Here is a 19,627-nt window from a genome sequence, read left to right on the forward strand (position 1 = left end):
CCATGTAGGGATGAGAGCATCCCCCAAAGATTTCCCTATGACCACATCACGCACAGCCTGATCAATCAGATTTTTAAGCAAGATTTTGTATGGACCAGACGGATCCCTCTGCAGTAACATGTAAACCTGTGAATCCGAGAGCTGGCGCTCAATCTCAGCCTGGTTGCTTACAAGGCTGAGATTGAGCGCCAGCTCTCGGATTCACAGGTTTACATGTTACTGCAGAGGGATCCGTCTGGTTAAAAATCTGATTGATCAGGCTGTGCGTGATGTGGTCATAGGGAAATCTTTGGGGGATGCTCTCATCCCTACATGGCCGGTGGCACCGGTCATGTATACTCTCCCAAAGATTCATAAAAATCCCAGTATACCACCTGGAAGGCCCATCATAGCCGCTAATGATTCTTTGTTTCAATACAGTGCTGTATATCTAGATACGTTAATGCAACCTTGTATTGTACAGCATGAGAGATATCTGTTGGACACAACGTCCTTTATTAACAAATTATCTGCCTTGATCAATATTCCATCTGATTGTTTGCTATGCACCATTGACGTATCTAGCCTGTATACGGTCATCCCCAATGATGACGGTATACAGGCAGTACGATCACTGCTGGATGGCAATGCGTTATATACTGGACCATCGATCGATTTTGTCTGCAGTTTGTTGGAGCTTCTGCTCACGCATAATTTTTTTGTACATGATGGGAAGTTCTTCCTCCAACGCTCTGGCTGTGCGATGGGGTCCAATGTGGCCCCATTGTACGCCAATGCGTATATGTTTGTGGCAGAGGAACAGATTTTTTTCAGTAATCATGATGTATCTGACCAGATCTTTTTCTATGTCAGATACATCGATGATATTTTTCTTATGTGGACAGGCACTGAAATGGAGTTTGTCGACATGATAGGTCGACACAATCAGTCGACATCTCCATTAAAATTTACCTTTGAGATTCATCCCAAAAAAGTTAATTTTCTTGATGTAGCAGTGCATTTGGATGATGGGATTCTCACCACTTCCCTCTTTAAAAAAGCTACTGATCGCAATACGATTTTACATGCAGCTAGCCACCATCCCAGACCACTTAAATTTGGGTTGCCCTACTCCCAATTTATTCGAGCTTGTAGAATATGTACCAATAGGGATGAGGCCGCCCTACAGATTGATAATATGATAAAAAAATTTGAGATACGCGGGTATGACTATGATCTTTTGGTGAGTGCTAAAAATAAGGCTCTATCTCAGCATCGAGAAGCACTTCTTGCACCTAAGGTTAAAAATGCAGAGACCCGTAAAAGGATGCCATGGGTGAATCATTTTAGCACGGCGAGTGATACTATCCGCCAAATCTCCAGACGTCATTGGTCGCTTCTCAGTACCGATGAGAGTCTGGGATTGTCGGATGTGTCACTTATGCCGTGCTACACTCGGGGCAAAAATGTCCGTGATTGGCTGGTACGGACAGATATTACACCTTCTGTCACCATGCCTCTGGCCACCTCCTTTCTGGGAAGACGCAACGGATGTTTCCGTTGCCTGAATTGCATTACATGCAGAAGTATGAATGTGGGGGATAGTTTTTGTCATCCGTTTTCAGGAAAACGTTATTCCATCCGCCATAAAGTCACCTGTACCACTGCATTTATTGTATATTTAATTTCTTGCCCTTGTGGCCTACATTATGTAGGTAAAACTGATAGAAACTTAAGGGATAGGATGGCTGGACATCGTACTGCTATCCGGGCAGCTATTCTCGCCGGTACTAGTGACCAGCCGGTGGCGAGACACTTCGCACTAGCTGGTCACAGTATGGCGAACCTACATTATATTATCATAGATCATATTCCAGCGCGCCTCAGGGGTGGCAATAGATCATTGGCTCTCCTCCGGTGTGAATCAAGATGGATACACCGGTTGAGAACCATGGTCCCCTATGGCTTGAATGATCACTTAGGGCTGCATGCCTTTCTGTAAATTGGTGTCTATTTGTATGGACTTTATTGTATGAGGGTTAATTGGGTTATCGTGTGACTTTTTGCATTTTAATGTTCTGCATCTTCATGTATGCCTTTTTCATTAAATTATATATACTGTATTTTGACAGTAGGATTATTCCTTTTAGGTTGCACGACTGTCATTTGATGATTATATAGTGATGACTCTGATTGTAACATGTATATAATATGTATCCGTGTCCTCACTACTATGCCCATCACCACCTCCGCTGTTTGTTTTTAATTTGTATGCCTGTCATGTCAGAGCCCGTACGCTGGTTCTCCGCTGACGAGATGTGACGCTAGTAGTCAGCGCCGGTTGCCATGGTGTGGGAATCACGTTGATGGACGTGACCATGACAACGGACGCGACGCTGGCGCGCACTGGTGATGCGTGAGTCCGGCGGCGGGAGACGTGCCGGAGCGTGCAGGATGGAGTGGGGGATATAAGGTGAGCACTTGTCATTTTGTTTTATGCCTGATGACGATTTTGAAAATAAAATCGAAACGTTGCTAAAGTTTTCCTGCCTCATCGCTTATATTTGACCGTGTGCTGCCTTCACTGCATCTACAGTGGGACGGAACACACATTATATATATATATATATATATATATATATATATATATATATATATATATATATATATATATATATATATATACATATATATATATATATATATATATATATATATATATATATATATATATATATACATACATACATACATACACACACACACACATACACACACACACACACACATACATACATACATACACACACACACATACTACTACTTAACTAAAAATTCAGAGGGGATAGAGGGGGGAAGCTGTGCTAGGAGGAGGGGGGTCCCTGCGGCTGCTGAGGGGAGGTGGGGGTACCTGTCAGCCTGAGGTCAGAGCCGGAGGGGATGATGTGCACCGCCGCCGCTGTACCTCCCCCCACAGCCGTGAAGTTCCTGCGGCGAATGGACAGTCAGTGGTGGGGGTCCCTCCGGCACATGGGAACTAGTACTAGTTCACGGCTGGGGGGGAGGTACTGTTGCACGCCGCCATCCGGGACCTCCAGCACCCGGACGGCGGATGCGGCGCAGAGTGACGCAGCTGGGGACGTTGAGGCTAAAGGTCGAGGGCGTGAGGTTAGAGGTCATGGTTCGTGAGATTAACGGTCGAGGGGTAAACCGTCGAGGGGGCGAGAGGTAAACCGTCAAGAGGTAAAAGGATGAGGGGCAAGAGGTAAAAGGATGAGGGGCAAGAGGTAAAAGGATGATGAGGGGCAAGAGGTAAAAGGATGATGAGGGGCAAGAGGTAAAAGGATGATGAGGGGCAAGAGGTAAAAGGATGAGGGGCAAGAGGTAAAAGGATGAGGGGCAAGAGGTAAAAGGATGAGGGGCAAGAGGTAAACGGGCAAGAGGTAAATGAGGTCAAAAGTCGAGGGGTGCGGGGGTCAAAGGACGTGGGGCGCGGGGTCAAAGGTCGTGGGGCCAAAGGTCGTGGGGCAACCCTCGAGTCGAGGGGTAAACCGTCAAGGGCGAAAGGTCAAAGGCCGTGGATGAGAGGTCAAAGGTCGTGGGGCGTGAGGTCAAAGGTCGAGTAGTGAGAGGTCAAAGGTCGAGTAGTGAGAGGTCAAAGGTCATGGGCAGTGAGGTTAAAGGTTGAGGGTTAAAGGTCGTGGGGCATGAGGTTAAAGGTCGTGAGGTCAAAGGTCATGGGGCGAGTGGTAAACCGTCGTGGGGCGAGTGGTAAACCGTCGTGGGGCGAGTGGTAAACCGTTGAGGGGCGAGAAGTCAAAGGTCATGGGTTTAATGGCCGTGGGGCGTGAGGCCAAAGGCCGTGGGGCGTGAGGCCAAAGGCCGTGGGGCGTGAGGCCAAAGGCCGTGGGGCGTGAGGCCAAAGGCCGTGGGGCGTGAGGCCAAAGGCCGTGGGGCGTGAGGCCAAAGGCCGTGAGTAGAGAGGTCAAAGGTCGTGAGTAGAGAGGTTAAAGGTCGTGAGTAGAGAGGTCAAAGGTCGTGAGTAGAGAGGTCAAAGGTCATGGGCAGTGAGGTTAAAGGTTGAGGGTTAAAGGTCGTGGGACGTGAGGTTAAATGTCGTGGGGTTAAATGTCGTGGGTCGTGAGGTTAATTGTCATGGTGTTAATTGTCAAAGGTTGTGGGGCGAGTGGTAAACCGTTGAGGGGCGAGTGGTAAACCGTCGAGGGGCGAGTAGTTAAAGGTCAAGAGGTAACCATCGAGGCAAGGGGGTAAACCGTCAAGGTGGCGAGAGGTCAAAGGACGTAGGACGAGAGGTCAAAGGTCATGGGTTTAAAGGTCGTGGGGCGTGAGGTCAACGGTCAAGTAGCGAGAGGTCAAAGGTCATGGGCAGTGAGGTTAAAGGCCGTGGGACGTGAGGTTAAAGGTCTTGGTGTTAAATGTCGTGGGTCGTGGGGTTAAAGGTTGTGAGGTTAATTGTCATGGTGTTAAATGTCGTAGGGTCAAAGGTCGTGGGGCGAGTGGTAAACCGTCGAGGGGCGAGTGGTAAACCGTCGAAGGGGGAGTGGTAAACCGTCGAGGGGCGAGGGGTAAACCGTCGAGGGGCGAGGGGTAAACCGTCGAGGGGCGAGGGGTAAACCGTTGAGGGGCAAAAGGTAAAAGGATGAGGGGCAAGAGGTAAAAGGATGAGGGGCAAGAGGTAAACGGGCAAGAGGTAAATGAGGTCAAAAGTCGAGGGGTGCGGGGTCAAAGGACGTGGGGCGCGGGGTCAAAGGTCAAGAGGTAACCCTCGAGTCGAGGGGTAAACCGTCAAGGGCGAAAGGTCAAAGGCCGTGGATGAGAGGTCAAAGGTCGTGGGGTTAAAGGTCGAGTAGCGAGAGGTCAAAGGTCATGGGCAGTGAGGTTAAAGGTTGAGGGTTAAAGGTCGTGGGGCGTGAGGTCAAATGTCGTGGGGCGAGTGGTAAACCGTCGAGGGGCGAGTGGTAAACCGTCGAGGGGCGAGTGGTAAACCGTCATGGGGAGAGTGGTAAACCGTCATGGGGCGAGTGGTAACCGTCATGGGGCGAGTGGTAAACCGTCGAGGGGCGAGTGGTAAACCGTCGAGGGGCGAGTGGTAAACCGTCGAGGGGCGAGTGGTAAACCGTCGAGGGGCGAGTGGTAAACCGTCGAGGGGCGAGTGGTAAACCGTCAAGGGGCGAGTGGTAAACCGTCAAGGGGCGAGTGGTAACCGTCATGGGGCGAGTGGTAAACCGTCATGGGGCGAGTGGTAAACCGTCAAGGGGCGAGTGGTAAACCGTTGAGGGGCGAGAAGTCAAAGGTCATGGGTTTAAAGGTCGTGGGGCGTGGGGTCAAAGGTCGTGGGGCGTGGGGTCAAAGGTCGTGGGGCGTGGGGTCAAAGGTCGTGGGGCGTGGGGTCAAAGGTCGTGGGGCGTGGGGTCAAAGGGCGTGGGGTCAAAGGTCGTGGGGCCAAAGGTCGTGGGGCGTGGGGTCAAAGGTCGTGGGGCGTGAGGTCAAAGGTCGTGAGTAGAGAGGTCAAAGGTCGTGAGTAGAGAGGTCAAAGGTCGTGAGTAGAGAGGTCAAAGGTCGTGAGTAGAGAGGTCAAAGGTCGTGAGTAGAGAGGTCAAAGGTCGTGAGTAGAGAGGTCAAAGGTCGTGAGTAGAGAGGTCAAAGGTCGTGAGTAGAGAGGTCAAAGGTCGTGAGTAGAGAGGTCAAAGGTCGTGAGTAGAGAGGTCAAAGGTCGTGAGTAGAGAGGTCAAAGGTCGTGAGTAGAGAGGTCAAAGGTTGAGGGTTAAAGGTCGTGGGACGTGAGGTTAAAGGTCGTGGGGTTAAATGTCGTGGGTCGTGAGGTTAATTGTCATGGTGTTAATTGTCAAAGGTTGTGGGGCGAGTGGTAAACCGTTGAGGGGCGAGTGGTAAACCGTTGAGGGGCGAGTAGTTAAAGGTCAAGAGGTAACCATCGAGGCAAGGGGGTAAACCGTCAAGGTGGCGAGAGGTCAAAGGACGTGGGGCGAGAGGTCAAAGGTCATGGGTTTAAAGGTCGTGGGGCGTGAGGTCAACGGTCGAGTAGCGAGAGGTCAAAGGTCATGGGCAGTGAGGTTAAAGGCCGTGGGACGTGAGGTTAAAGGTCTTGGTGTTAAATGTCGTGGGTCGTGGGGTTAAAGGTTGTGAGGTTAATTGTCATGGTGTTAAATGTCGTAGGGTCAAAGGTCGTGGGGCGAGTGGTAAACCGTCGAGGGGCGAGTGGTAAACCGTCGAAGGGGGAGTGGTAAACCGTCGAGGGGTAAACCGGCGAGGGGTAAACCGTTGAGGGGCAAAAGGTAAAAGGATGAGGGGCAAGAGGTAAAAGGATGAGGGGCAAGAGGTAAACGGGCAAGAGGTAAATGAGGTCAAAAGTCGAGGGGTGCGGGGTCAAAGGACGTGGGGCGCGGGGTCAAAGGTCAAGAGGTAACCCTCGAGTCGAGGGGTAAACCGTCAAGGGCGAAAGGTCAAAGGCCGTGGATGAGAGGTCAAAGGTCGTGGGGTTAAAGATCGAGTAACGAGAGGTCAAAGGTCATGGGCAGTGAGGTTAAAGGTTGAGGGTTAAAGGTCGTGGGGCGTGAGGTTAAAGGTCGTGAGGTCAAATGTCGAGGGGCGAGTGGTAAACCGTCGAGGGGCGAGTGGTAAACCGTCGAGGGGCGAGTGGTAAACCGTCGAGGGGCGAGTGGTAAACCGTCGAGGGGCGAGTGGTAAACCGTCGAGGGGCGAGTGGTAAACCGTCGAGGGGCGAGTGGTAAACCGTCGAGGGGCGAGTGGTAAACCGTCGAGGGGCGAGTGGTAAACCGTCGAGGGGCGAGTGGTAAACCGTCGAGGGGCGAGTGGTAAACCGTCGAGGGGCGAGTGGTAAACCGTCGAGGGGCGAGTGGTAAACCGTCGAGGGGCGAGTGGTAAACCGTCGAGGGGCGAGTGGTAAACCGTCATGGGGCGAGTGGTAAACCGTCGAGGGGCGAGTGGTAAACCGTCGAGGGGCGAGTGGTAAACCGTCGAGGGGCGAGTGGTAAACCGTCGAGGGGCGAGTGGTAAACCGTCAAGGGGCGAGTGGTAAACCGTCAAGGGGCGAGTGGTAACCGTCATGGGGCGAGTGGTAAACCGTCAAGGGGCGAGTGGTAAACCGTTGAGGGGCGAGAAGTCAAAGGTCATGGGTTTAAAGGTCGTGGGGCGTGAGGTCAAAGGTCGTGGGGCGTGAGGTCAAAGGTCGTGGGGTCAAAGGTCGTGGGGCGTGGGGTCAAAGGTCGTGGGGCGTGGGGTCAAAGGTCGTGGGGCGTGGGGCCAAAGGTCGTGGGGCGTGGGGTCAAAGGTCGTGGGGAGTGGGGTCAAAGGTCGTGGGGAGTGGGGTCAAAGGGAGTGGGGTCAAAGGTCGTGGGGAGTGGGGTCAAAGGTCGTGGGGAGTGGGGTCAAAGGTCGTGGGGAGTGGGGTCAAAGGTCGTGGGGAGTGGGGTCAAAGGTCGTGGGGAGTGGGGTCAAAGGTCGTGGGGAGTGGGGACAACGGTCGTGGGGAGTGGGGACAACGGTCGTGGGGAGTGGGGACAACGGTCGTGGGGAGTGGGGACAACGGTCGTGGGGCGTGGGGACAAAGGTCGTGGGGCGTGAGGACAAAGGTCGTGGGGCGTGAGGACAAAGGTCGTGGGGCGTGAGGTCAAAGGTCGTGGGGCGTGAGGTCAAAGGTCGTGGGGCGTGAGGTCAAAGGTCGTGGGGCGTGAGGTCAAAGGTCGTGGGGCGTGAGGTCAAAGGTCGTGGGGCGTGAGGTCAAAGGTCGTGGGGCGTGAGGTCAAAGGTCGTGGGGCGTGAGGTCAAAGGTCGTGGGGCGTGAGGTCAAAGGTCGTGGGGCGTGAGGTCAAAGGTCGTGGGGTCAAAGGTCGTGGGGCGTGAGGTTAATTGTCATGGTGTTAATTGTCAAAGGTTGTGGGGGCGAGTGGTAAACCGTCGAGGGGCGAATTGTAAACCGTCGAGGGGCGAGTGGTTAAAGGTCAAGAGGTAACCGTCGAGGCAAGGGGGTAAACCGTCAAGGTGGCGAGAGGTCAAAGGACGTGGGGCGAGAGGTCAAAGGTCATGGGTTTAAAGGCCGTGGGGCGTGAGGTCAAAGGTCTAGTAGCGAGAGGTCAAAGGTCATGGGCAGAGAGGTTAAAGGCAGTGGGACGTGAGGTTAAAGGCAGTGGGACGTGAGGTTAAAGGTCGTGGGTCGTGGGGTTAAAGGTTGTGGGGTTAATTGTCATGGTGTTAATTGTCATGGTGTTAATTGTCGTAGGGTCAAAGGTCGTGGGGCGAGTGGTAAACCGTTGAGGGGCGAGTGGTAAACCGTCGAGGGGTAAACCGTCGAGGGGCGAGTGGTAAACCGTCGAGGGGCGAGTGGTTAAAGGTCAAGCGGTAACCGTCGAGGCAAGGGGGTAAACCGTCAAGGTGGCGAGAGGTCAAAGGTAATGGGTTTAAAGGTCGTGGGGCATGAGGTCAAAGGTCGTGGGGCATGAGGTCAAAGGTCGTGGGGCATGAGGTCAAAGGTCGTGGGGCATGAGGTCAAAGGTCGTGGGGCACGAGGTCAAAGGTCGTGGGGCACGAGGTCAAAGGTCGTGGGGCACGAGGTCAAAGGTCGTGGGGCACGAGGTCAAAGGTCGTGGGGCACGAGGTCAAAGGTCGTGGGGCACGAGGTCAAAGGTCGTGGGGCACGAGGTCAAAGGTCGTGGGGCACGAGGTCAAAGGTCGTGGGGCACGAGGTCAAAGGTCGTGGGGCATGAGGTCAAAGGTCGTGGGGCATGAGGTCAAAGGTCGTGGGGCATGAGGTCAAAGGTCGTGGGGCATGAGGTCAAAGGTCGTGGGGCATGAGGTCAAATGACGTGAGTAGAGAGGTCAAAGGTCATGGGCAGTGAGGTTAAAGGTTGAGGGTTAAAGGTCGTGGGGCGTGAGGTTAAAGGTCGTGGGGTTAAATGTCGTGGGTCGTGAGGTTAATTGTCATGGTGTTAATTGTCAAAGGTTGTGGGGCGAGTGGTAAACCGTCGAGGGGCGAGTGGTTAAAGGTCAAGAGGTAACCGTCGAGGCAAGGGGGTAAACCGTCAAGGTGGCGAGAGGTCAAAGGACGTGGGGCGAGAGGTCAAAGGACGTGGGGCGAGAGGTCAAAGGTCATGGGTTTAAAGGTCGTGGGGCGTGAGGTCAAAGGTAGAGTAGGGAGAGGTCAAAGGTCATGGGCAGTGAAATTAAGTGTTGTGGGGTCAAAGGTCGTGGGGCGAGTGTTAAACCGTCGAGGGGCGAGAGGTAAACCATCGAGGGGTAAACCGTCGAGGGGCGAGTGGTTAAAGGTCAAGAGGTAACCGTCGAGGCAAGGGGGTAAACCGTCGAGGGGCAAGAGGTCAAAGGTCGAGGGGCAAGAGGTCAAAGGTCGAGGGGCAAGAGGTCAAAGGGTGAGAGGTCGAAGGGTGAGAGGTCGAAGGGTGAGAGGTCGAAGGGTGAGAGGTCAAAGGGTGAGAGGTCAAAGGGTGAGAGGTCAAAGGTCGTGAGGTCAACGGTCATGGGCAGTGAGGTTAAAGGTCGTGGGGCGTGAGGTTAAATGTCGTGGGTCGTGAGGTTAATTCTCATGGGGTTAAATGTCGTAAGGTCAAAGGTCGAGTGGTAAACCGTCGAGGGGCGAGTGGTAAACCGTCGAGGGCCGAGTGGTACACCGTCGTGGGGCGAGTGGTTAAAGGTCAAGAGGTAACCGTCGAGGCGAGGGGTAATCCGTCGAGGGGTGAGAGGTCAAAGGACGTGGGGCGAGAGGTCAAAGGTCAGGGGTTCAAAGGTCGAAGGGCGTGGGTCGTGAGACGTGGGGTCAAAGGACGTGGGGCGTGAGGTCAAAGGTAGAGTAGCGAGAGGTCAAAGGTCATGGGCAGTGAAATTAAGTGTTGTGGGGTCAAAGGTCGTGGGGCGAGTGTTAAACCTTCGAGGGGCGAGAGGTAAACCGTCGAGGGGCGAGTGGTTAAAGGTCAAGAGGTAACCGTCGAGGCAAGGGGTAAACCGTCGAAGGGCGAGAGGTCAAAGGTCGAGAGGTCAAAGGTCATGGGCAGTGAGGTTAAAGGTTGAGGGTTAAAGGTCGTGGGGCGTGAGGTTAATTGTCATGGGGTTAAATGTCGTAAGGTCAAAGGTCGAGGGGCGAGTGGTAAACCGTCGAGGGGCGAGTGGTAAACCGTCGAGGGGCGAGTGGTAAACCGTCGAGGGGCGAGTGGTACACCGTCGAGGGGCGAGTGGTACACCGTCGAGGGGCGAGTGGTACACCGTCGAGGGGCGAGTGGTACACCGTCGAGGGGCGAGTGGTACACCGTCGAGGGGCGAGTGGTACACCGTCGAGGGGCGAGTGGTACACCGTCGTGGGGCGAGTGGTTAAAGGTCAAGAGGTAACCGTCAAGGCGAGGGGTAATCCGTCGAGGGGTGAGAGGTCAAAGGATTTGGGGCGAGAGGTCAAAGGTCAGGGGTTCAAAGGTCGTGAGGTCGAAGGTCGTGAGACGTGGGGTCAAAGGACGTGGGGCGAGAGGTCAAAGGTCATGGGTTTAAAGGTCGTGGGGCGAGAGGTCAAAGGTAGAGTAACTAGAGGTCAAAGGTCATGGGCAGTGAAATTAAGTGTTGTGGGGTCAAAGGTCGTGGGGCGAGAGGTAAACCGTCGAGGGGCAAATGGTAAACCGTCAAGGCGAGGGTTAAACCGTCGAGGGGCGAGTGGTAAACCGTCGAGGGGCGAGATGTCAAAAGTCGTGGGGCGAGAGGTCAATGGTCATGGGTTTAAAGATCGTGGGGCATGAGGTTAAAGGGCGTGAAGTCAAAGGTCGTGGGGTGTGAGGTCAAAGGCTGAGGGGGGTCAAAGCTCGAGGCCAAAGGTCGAGGCGCGAGAGGTCAAAGGACGTGGGGCGAGAGGTCAAAGGACATGAGGTCAAAGGTCGAGGGGCATGAGGTCAAAGGTCATGGGATCAAAGGTCGAGGGGCATGAGGTCAAAGGTCGTGGGGTTAAATGTCGGAGGTCGTGAGGTTAAAAGTCGTGACTTTAAATGTCATGGGGTTAAAGGTCGTAGGGCAAGAGGTTAACGGTCGAGGGGGCAAAAGGTTAACGGTCGATGGGTTAAAGGTCGAGGGGCAAATGGTTGAGAAGTCAAAGGTCGAGAGGTCAAAGGTCATGGGCAGTGAGGTTAAATGTTGAGGGTTAAAGGTCGTGGGGCGAGAGGTTAACGGTCGATGGGTTAGCGGTCGAGGGAAGTAAATGGTCGAGAAGTTAAAGTTCGAGGGGCAAACTGTCGAGGGATTAAAGGGCGTGAGGGCAACCGGTAAACCGTCGAGGGGCGAGTGGTAAACCGTCGAGGGGCGAGTGGTAAACCGTCGAGGGGCGAGTGGTAAACCGTCGAGGGGCGAGTGGTAAACCGTCGAGGGGCGAGTGGTAAACCGTCGAGGGGCGAGTGGTAAACCGTCGAGGGGCGAGTGGTAAACCGTCGAGGGGCGAGTGGTAAACCGTTGAGGGGAAAACGGTCGAGGTGTGTGAGGTTAAAGGTCGTGGGGCAAGAGCTTAAAAGGTCAAGAGGTAAACCGTCGAGGGGCGAGAGGTCAAAGGTCATGGGCAGCGATGTTGAGTGTTAAAGGTCGTGGGGCGTGAGGTTAAAGGTCAAGAGGTAACCATCGAGGGGCGAGTGGTAAACCGTCGAGGGGCGAGAGGTAAACTGTCGAGGGGCTGGAAAATGGTTGAGGGATGTGAGGTTAAAGTTCGTGTGGCAAGAGGTCAAATGTCAAGAGGTCAAAGGTCGAGAGGTCAAAGGTCATGGTCAGCGAGGTTGACTGTTAAGGGCCGTGAGGTCAACGGTCATGGGCAGTGAAGTTAAAGGTTGAGGGTTAAAGGTTGTGGGGCGTGAGGTTAAATGTCGTGGGTCGTGAGGTTAAAGGTCGTGAGGTTAATTGTCGTAGGGTCAAAGGTCGAGGGGCGAGTGGTAAACCGTCGAGGGGCGAGTGGTAAACCGTCGAGGGGCGAGTGGTAAACCGTCGAGGGGCGAGAGGTAAACCGTCGAGGGGCGAGAGGTAAACCGTCGAGGGGAAAACGGTCGAGGTGTGTGAGGTTAAAGGTCGTGGGGCAAGAGCTTAAAAGGTCAAGAGGTAAACCGTCGAGGGGCGAGAGGTCAAAGGTCATGGGCAGCGATGTTAAATGTTGAGGGTTAAAGGTCGTGGGCGTGAGGTTAAAGGTCGTGGGGCGTGAGGTTAAAGGTCAAGAGGTAACCATCGAGGGGCGAGTTGTAAACCGTCGAGGGGCTGGAAAATGGTTGAGGGATGTGAGGTTAAAGGTCGTGTGGCAAGAGGTCAAATGTCAAGAGGTCAAAGGTCATGGTCAGCGAGGTTAAAGATTGAGGGTTAAGGGCCGTAAGGTTAAAGGTCGTGGGGCGTAAGGTTAAAGGTCGTGGGGCGTAAGGTTAAAGGTCGTGGGGCGTAAGGTTAAAGGTCGAGAGGTAAATGGTCGAGAGGTAAAAGGCGAGAAAAAGGTCGAGGGGCAAACCGTCGAGGGATTAAAGGGCGAGAGGTTAAAGGCCGTGAGGTTAAAGGTCGTGGGAGAGAGGATAAAGGTTGTGAGGTTAAAGGTCGTGGGGCGAGGGGTAAACCGCCGAGGGGCGAGATGAAAACGGTCGAGAGGAACGGTTACCAGTTCAGTCTGCTAGCAAACCGTGTCCGGATTGCTAGACCCGGGATCAACAACATGGCTCTTTCACACCGACCTGGTCGACCCAGCAACAACCCGGGATCCCCATTAAAACAAAAAGAATTCTCAGCATCAGAGTAAGAGCCCTCCACCACCTCACTTTCCTAGTGGTAAGAAATCTAATAGGTCTACTAACTAGCTTAGAGAATTCGGTACTTGTTTCCTAGCATGGCGCCCACGATTTTAATCTTATGACATGGTTTTGATAGCATTGCATGCGACCAGATCCCATGCGATGCGATCAAAACGATTTATTAATTGTACATGCACCCTGATGGGTGATTACAATGTTATATGCACCCCCATTGTTAACACCACTGCCACTATGAACGCCAACCCGAAGTGTGGCGAGCGCAGCGAGCCCGCCAGGGGTGGCGGTACGCGTCCTCCGACCTTTTCATACCCCCACTATCCACGTCGGTGTGGTGTTGATTTTATATAGTGTGGCGAGCGCAGCGAGCCCCCAAGGGGACGCGGATAACTTCACATGTATTCCGCGTGCGCTCGCCACGCTTCGGGCTCGGTACGCTATATAAAATAAACTCCACGACGTGGATAGTGGGGGTATGAAAAGGTCGGAGGACGCGTACCGCTGCGCTCGCCACGCTTCGGGTTGCCGTTAATAGTGGGGGTGCATTTAACATAGTAAATCACCCATCAGAGTGCCTGTACAATTAGAAATTGCATCGCATGCCATTGTAATGGCATGCGATGCGATATTCAAATTGTACATTGAGGCTCTTAGGACCCGAAAATCGGGTCCCATCGCATACCACTAATTAAGGTATGCGATGGGCACCGTGCTAGGAAACAAGTACAGAGAATTCAAATACGTGGTCATTGCCAGATTCCTTTCCAAGAAATATCACACCTAAACTAGGTTCCTCTACCAACCCAGCCAGCCCCAGGTTGGCTCCTGAGTCCGGAGCAAGAGTCTCAGATCAGGGAAGACAATTAATGCTTCTATGAGAGGGGTAACTTACTGAACAGCAAAAAAAAAAAAAAGTTATTGCTGTAAATGCACAAATCAATAAATGATAACATTAAGAAAATGTAAGTTACAAGAGTTTTTTAACTAGGTATGGAAAAAAACAACAACATACAGCGCCAAATGTAACAGGATGTGAGAATAACTAAATGAGAATTTGGGATAGTATTCCCATTATTATTTTTTAAAGCGGCAATGATTCACACTGAAAAAGCAGATTGATTTTGCCATGTAAACGATTGCCGCTTTTTAAAAAATGGGAATACTACCCCAAAATCTCTAACTTTCAGATTCTCACACCCTGTTACATGTGGCCCACAGTGTTGATGAAACCTGGTGGTTTTGGATAAATGGTACCAGTCACACAGCTTTACCTCTAGAGAGCTCCAGTTCATACTTGTTCTCGAGTCCTTCCATTGCCACAGTGATGAAGAATTCCTTGAACAGCTCATTACTCTTACAACACAAAATAGCAAAAACAGCGTAAAGTTACGATTCCATCACATTTTAAAAGTATTCAGTTGTATTTACTATGAGGGCTTACCTTAATCTTCTCAAAAAAAGAATGGTTTATTACAAGGTCATAAGCTGTGCAGCCGCTACCACCTGGATAATGAGACATACAAGACATTAGATGCCATAGATACCAATTTATGCTAATTAAGTGCAGCGATGCTCTTAGTTAATGTGCATTAATTAGGAAAATGCTGCGAAAAACCCATGTCGTCCTTTTTACTGTCTACCTCACTTTTGTTGACCTTTTGACCCTGTCAAACTTGGGCCTGACGACCTTCAGTGGGTCAACACAATGTATGTCGACCTTAATTTGGTCGACCCAATGACCCATACCTGATTAATGTTATGGAGTCATTGGGTTATGAGGAAAGGCTAGCCAGGTTATGAATGTAAACAAAAAAATGCCATTTTGGGTCATCGGGGTTCTGGTTGAAACAGATTGGTAGACACTTCATCATCAGGGTCATTTACAATAAATTGTGCACCGCAGGAAATCTAATATAGGTTGAACTCGATGGACTTATATCTTTTTTCAACCTCACCAATTAGGTGACTAGGTAAATCTACAGAAGCTCAGTAGTTGCTTAAGGGGGTTATTCAGAGTTGAACACTTGTGCAATTTCGCAAGCAGATCGATTTCTGAATGACTGCACATGCGTACAGATCATAGAGAGCGCATGCACAAGGCCAAACGGCAACAATATTCAGTGATTACTTGACTGACAGGAAGTGCTTTTGTGGGTGGAAACGGAGAGGAAAAATGCATAAGTGCCCAAGTGTTTTAAGGAGGGCGTGTGACATCAGCTCCTGCCTTAATCAGCCCGTCTCTGCTGCAGACTTGAGGAAGGGTCAGAGTTGGAAAATATCACTCCAAGGTGACGGAGGTTCGTATGGATTTGCCACTGGCCATCAATCAGCGATATTTTCGTCATTCGCAGACTTGAACAGGATGGAGTTCCACTCATGTCCGAATCATGCCCCAACTATGGCCCAAATAATTAAGTTTAGATTTGCATGCTGTTCCATCATTGCACCCCCCCGATTTCCATCGTAGTGCATCGCATTGCATGCAATATAGCGGCATGCAATGCGATTCGATTTTTAATTGTACAAGCACCCTGATGGATGCTTACAATGTTAAATGCACCCCCATTGTTAACGCCACCCCCACTATCAACGCTGACCCGAAGCGTGGCGAGCGCAGCAGTACGCATCTTCCGACCTTTTCATACCTTGATCAATCAGCGTCGGCGTGGAGTTGATTTTAGATCGTGTGGCGAGCGCAGCACTTTCTAAAATCAACTCCACGCCGACGTGGATAGTGGGGGTATGAAAAAGGTCAGAGGACGCGTACCGCTGCGCTCACCCCGGGTCGGGTTGTTGTTGATAGTGGGGGTGTTGTTGACAATGGGGGTGCATTTAACATTGCGAATCGCATCACATGCCACTTGTTGGCATGCAATATTTAATTGTACAATATGGGGCATTTTCCCGAAAATCGCATCGCATACCATCGCATAGTACCTGGGGGTGTGCAAGGATGGAATAGCATGCAAATCGGGCGGAAATGGCCGAAAATCGGACGCTAAATCTCATAGCAGATCGAATCGACCAAAAATCGGCCGATATATCGGATGCGATATCGTATACGATTTACATTACATCAGGCGCCCTGATAATACACAAGTACCTAGTTTTCTTTTTAAAAGAAGGCGGTCCTGTCTTAATGAATTTGTGGAATGGGTAAAACTTTATGCCAAACTTTCTCACTCTCTCTACAGGTCACAGTCGCAAAACAAATAGAAACACCACAAGTGCTTACCGTTATCTACTTCAACGTGTGGCTCTCCAATGCTCATGGGGACACGATATCCAGAGGGATCATCCGATTCCAGGATGGTGACTAGCTCCTGCTCGCTGAGGTCTGGGGGTTCTGGGATCTGGCTGGACTTGCAGATGTTAATGAAGATCTTTGCATTTTTAGATGTGCGCGTCTTAATGCAGAAACCTGATGTACAAAGGGAAAACATCACATAGAGCATGACTTTTCTATCTACACAACAATATATACAAGCGTATAAGTGGTTTAACTGATAACTCAATATTCATTTACTAAACAATTAAATGAAATGTCAATCTGTGATACAGAAGCCACAATTACCTGGCTGTGGACGGATTTGTTTGGAGTCTGGTGGATTTGGAAGTCTGCTTTGTATTTCTTGTTTAGCCTACAAGTACACAGAATTAGTATGGTAATTGGTGCAAAAGTATAAAAAACAGCAAAGAGAAAAAACATCCAGGGCCAAATGTAGTGAGGTGAAATTTTCTAGTCACCTAAAAAAAATGTCAAATGTGCGATTTACAGGCAAAAAAAAAGTGTGCAATATTTTAGTGTAAAGGCACTAGAAGATTATCTTTCAATCTGGCTGGTTAGAATGAAAATCTGGAAATTTATGGGAACAAAAGCAGTCCTCTGTATAAAGGCCCATACACACCAGAAGATATTGGCATCAATCTCGTTCAGAAAGGAGCTTCTGAAAGATATTGATGGCAATATCTTCTAGTGTGTATGCCTAATATCTTAAACAATGCACCCCCAGGCTCATTGTTAATGATATTGACATCTTCCAGACATGCAGTTCAATCTGCCTATATTGCTCATGCACCCAGTGTTCAGTGTGGATGCACAATATCTTTCATGATCAGTTTAAGGGAAATTGTTCAGCAATATCTTTTGTCTTTCAAACCTTCTAGTGTGTATGACCAATTTGTGTCTGTTTTTCATGTTTAGGAGCAAATTGGTAATTTTCATTTGCTCCCAAGAATGTCCATATTTTCATTCCAACCAGCTAGATTGGAAAGATAATTTTGTAGTGTGTATGGGCATTTAGCCAGAAATCTATTGCGAATTTTGCTGATTCTTTAGTAATGGTAATGTGCTTTTTTTTGTACTGGGAAAGTGCGTTTTTTGGTTAAAGTGGAACAAAAATTTGCAAAAACAGTCCTGTGCTCTTTGAACCTGTCATGGATGCAGAAATATGGGGGGGGGGGGGGGGGGGGGGGGGGGGAGGATAGGACTGTGGTTCCCCCATTTTTCAAAATGGACTGGTCCTGGTTCCAAAAACAATGTGGACAAAAGGAGCATGAGGTCCCCCTGTATTTTTGAGATCACCTCATACTCTTACAAACAAGACTTTGTACATGAATTTTGTGGTGGTCCCTAAAGTGTGAGCCTCCTCATTAACGTCAGAGGGGATGGAGTCCAGTGACCCTTTCTCTGTATGGCTAGGTCCTTCTAGACATGCGGTTGGTGCTGATCTAATCACATACCCACTTCTGCTCATTGGCATGATTCAGACCCGTTTCCTGGACTGCTAATACACAGCCCGAGCGATTATCAAAGGACCGTGCCTGTGCTGGGCAGCCCCCTTATCAATACTACAATTCAAGCTGAATAAGGCCCATGGGGCGATTCTGTTACTCTGAAATTTTTCCTCAACTATGCTACTTTTCTACAATTTTGCATCTTAGTTTACCTATAGTGGAGTACATTGGATTAGAGCTTTAGCACAGTAAAGTAGCAAAGTTCATGGCTACTTGGTGCGACAGGAGGATTGATGGATGTGGAGCAATATAAATTGTAGGCCTAGGACCGATTACAATACGTAATATAGTGTAACATACCTTCAACAACATCTGCTCATACAGAGCTTCTTCCATCTCTGCCTGCAGCTCGGTAGAGAGCAGGGATTTATCGGATTCCATCATGAAACCCTAATCATCTGGATTCAGTGGAATCTATAAATTATCCTCCCAGATTTAGCAGCAAGAGTCTGAGAATAAAAAGCCACATTTTCTACATCAGGTCTAACACAGGGTTTGATACATTTTTTCAGAATTATGTTCACAAGGCTAAACATCGACGTTGATCATGATGACATTTGACATTACAGCATTTATCTCATTCGACTACATTCTCATACCAAGCATACACAATTATTTTTCTTCATTTTTGTTACCATTATTGTCCACCTTAATCCCTTTCATAAGATATATTGGAACATACAAATACCAGTTTCCTCCCATAACCTGTAATGGAGCTGACGATACATTACGAACGACTTGCTGTGGTTTGTTTCCCCTAATGCACTGGCAGGTATTTAATGGTGTGGGCGAGCGGCGACAGTGAGCAGAGCTTCCTGCCTGCTGTCACCACTCACCCTGTCAGTATTCAACGCAGCCCCCTCATACCCCAATTTCTCCTCGCTCCATTTTTTGAGCGAGGGGGAATTGGCGTATGCGGCTCCAGAAGCATCGAGACTCTGGGCTAAATATATGGAGTTTTCTGCATTAGGCGCGGGTCTCGCTGTTTTGGGGAATTCTCGCCTTCCTGTGACGGCGAGTATTTCCCCAGAACGTTGAATAGGGCGAGCGGCCGGCGCGGGGGTTAAACAGCGAGGATCGCTGGTTTTCTGCAACCCTCGCTGTTTAACCCCCTCGCCGGCCGCATTGACTACCTGCCACTGTCAGAACATCTCTGGATACTGCCTCTCATACTGTACAGGTCTGACAGTGACCGTCTGTTTTTTTATGAGTCATCCAATAACCACTACAACCAGTTTATGGCTACTGTCTCTTCCTATGGTATCCTACATATTGAAAGTGAAGCAAGATCCTCCTTGTTTCACTTTCCTTGGAGAAATATTCAGATCCAGGTAAAGCTCTCAACTCCAGGTGTCACTGAGATCTGGAGTTAAGAATTACTGTTCTAACAAATAATTGAGTCCCTAACAGTACTGACTGACATCCAATTTAATTGTTGCTCCGTCCCTGGCACCAACAGTCCTTGGGGCTCCTCCTGAGATGGCAGGCTGAAATGTCCCAACCGGACTTTTTGAAGCAAGTAGTGTTTTGGTTAGGATTATACACTTTGCATGGAAAAACCTAGTGCTTTTTTTTAACCCGATCAGAGGAACAAATAAATTACTCTGACAGACACAACAAAATTGAATCGCTTCTTATACAGGAATATAGATCCACACACTCTCTTCAAGCTTGGGAGGGGGTTTGGTAACCCTAAAGAGGGGGGGGGGGGGGTTGGAAGGTTGACACAAGCATTAGTTCGACAATAGCAAGGTTGACAGTCAAAAGGCTGACATGAGTTTTTCACTTTTTTTGAGCCGATAGGCGCTATATCATTTACTATGGTGCGAAGGGAGAAATAAATAGTGTGCCAAGCACAGCGGGACACCGTGCCCAGAATGGCGAGTGCAGTGAGGGGACGCGGTACATTTTGTTGGTGTTTATGTCGACCTTGCCACTGTCGACTTAATGCTTGTGTTCACCTAAGCCAGGTCGATCTTCAGTGGTCAACCTTATGACCCATACCCTTCCTCTGCTTGAAACATCAACAACTTGAGTACAAATAAAAC

The 19,627-nt window shown here is 50.2% G+C and overlaps 1 protein-coding gene across 1 annotated transcript in view; it reads right to left on the bottom strand.

Annotated features, from left to right (window-relative positions):
• PIH1D1 (PIH1 domain containing 1) overlaps positions 1-19,627 on the bottom strand; it is a 34,046-nt gene that overhangs the window by 13,840 nt on the left and 579 nt on the right. Inside the window, exons 2-6 of the mRNA XM_083162683.1 lie at positions 17,880-18,028; positions 16,357-16,423; positions 16,018-16,203; positions 14,224-14,285; positions 14,054-14,135 (exon numbers count right to left, since the gene is read on the bottom strand). Coding sequence (XP_083018809.1) covers positions 14,054-14,135; positions 14,224-14,285; positions 16,018-16,203; positions 16,357-16,423; positions 17,880-17,963 — 481 coding nt within the window. The 5' untranslated portion in view covers positions 17,964-18,028. The remainder of the gene's footprint in view (positions 1-14,053; positions 14,136-14,223; positions 14,286-16,017; positions 16,204-16,356; positions 16,424-17,879; positions 18,029-19,627) is intronic.

The sequence above is a fragment of the Crinia signifera genome, chromosome 19 (genome assembly GCF_055691185.1).
Source record: "Crinia signifera chromosome 19, ASM5569118v1, whole genome shotgun sequence".
In the NCBI taxonomy this organism is placed as follows: domain Eukaryota; kingdom Metazoa; phylum Chordata; class Amphibia; order Anura; family Myobatrachidae; genus Crinia; species Crinia signifera.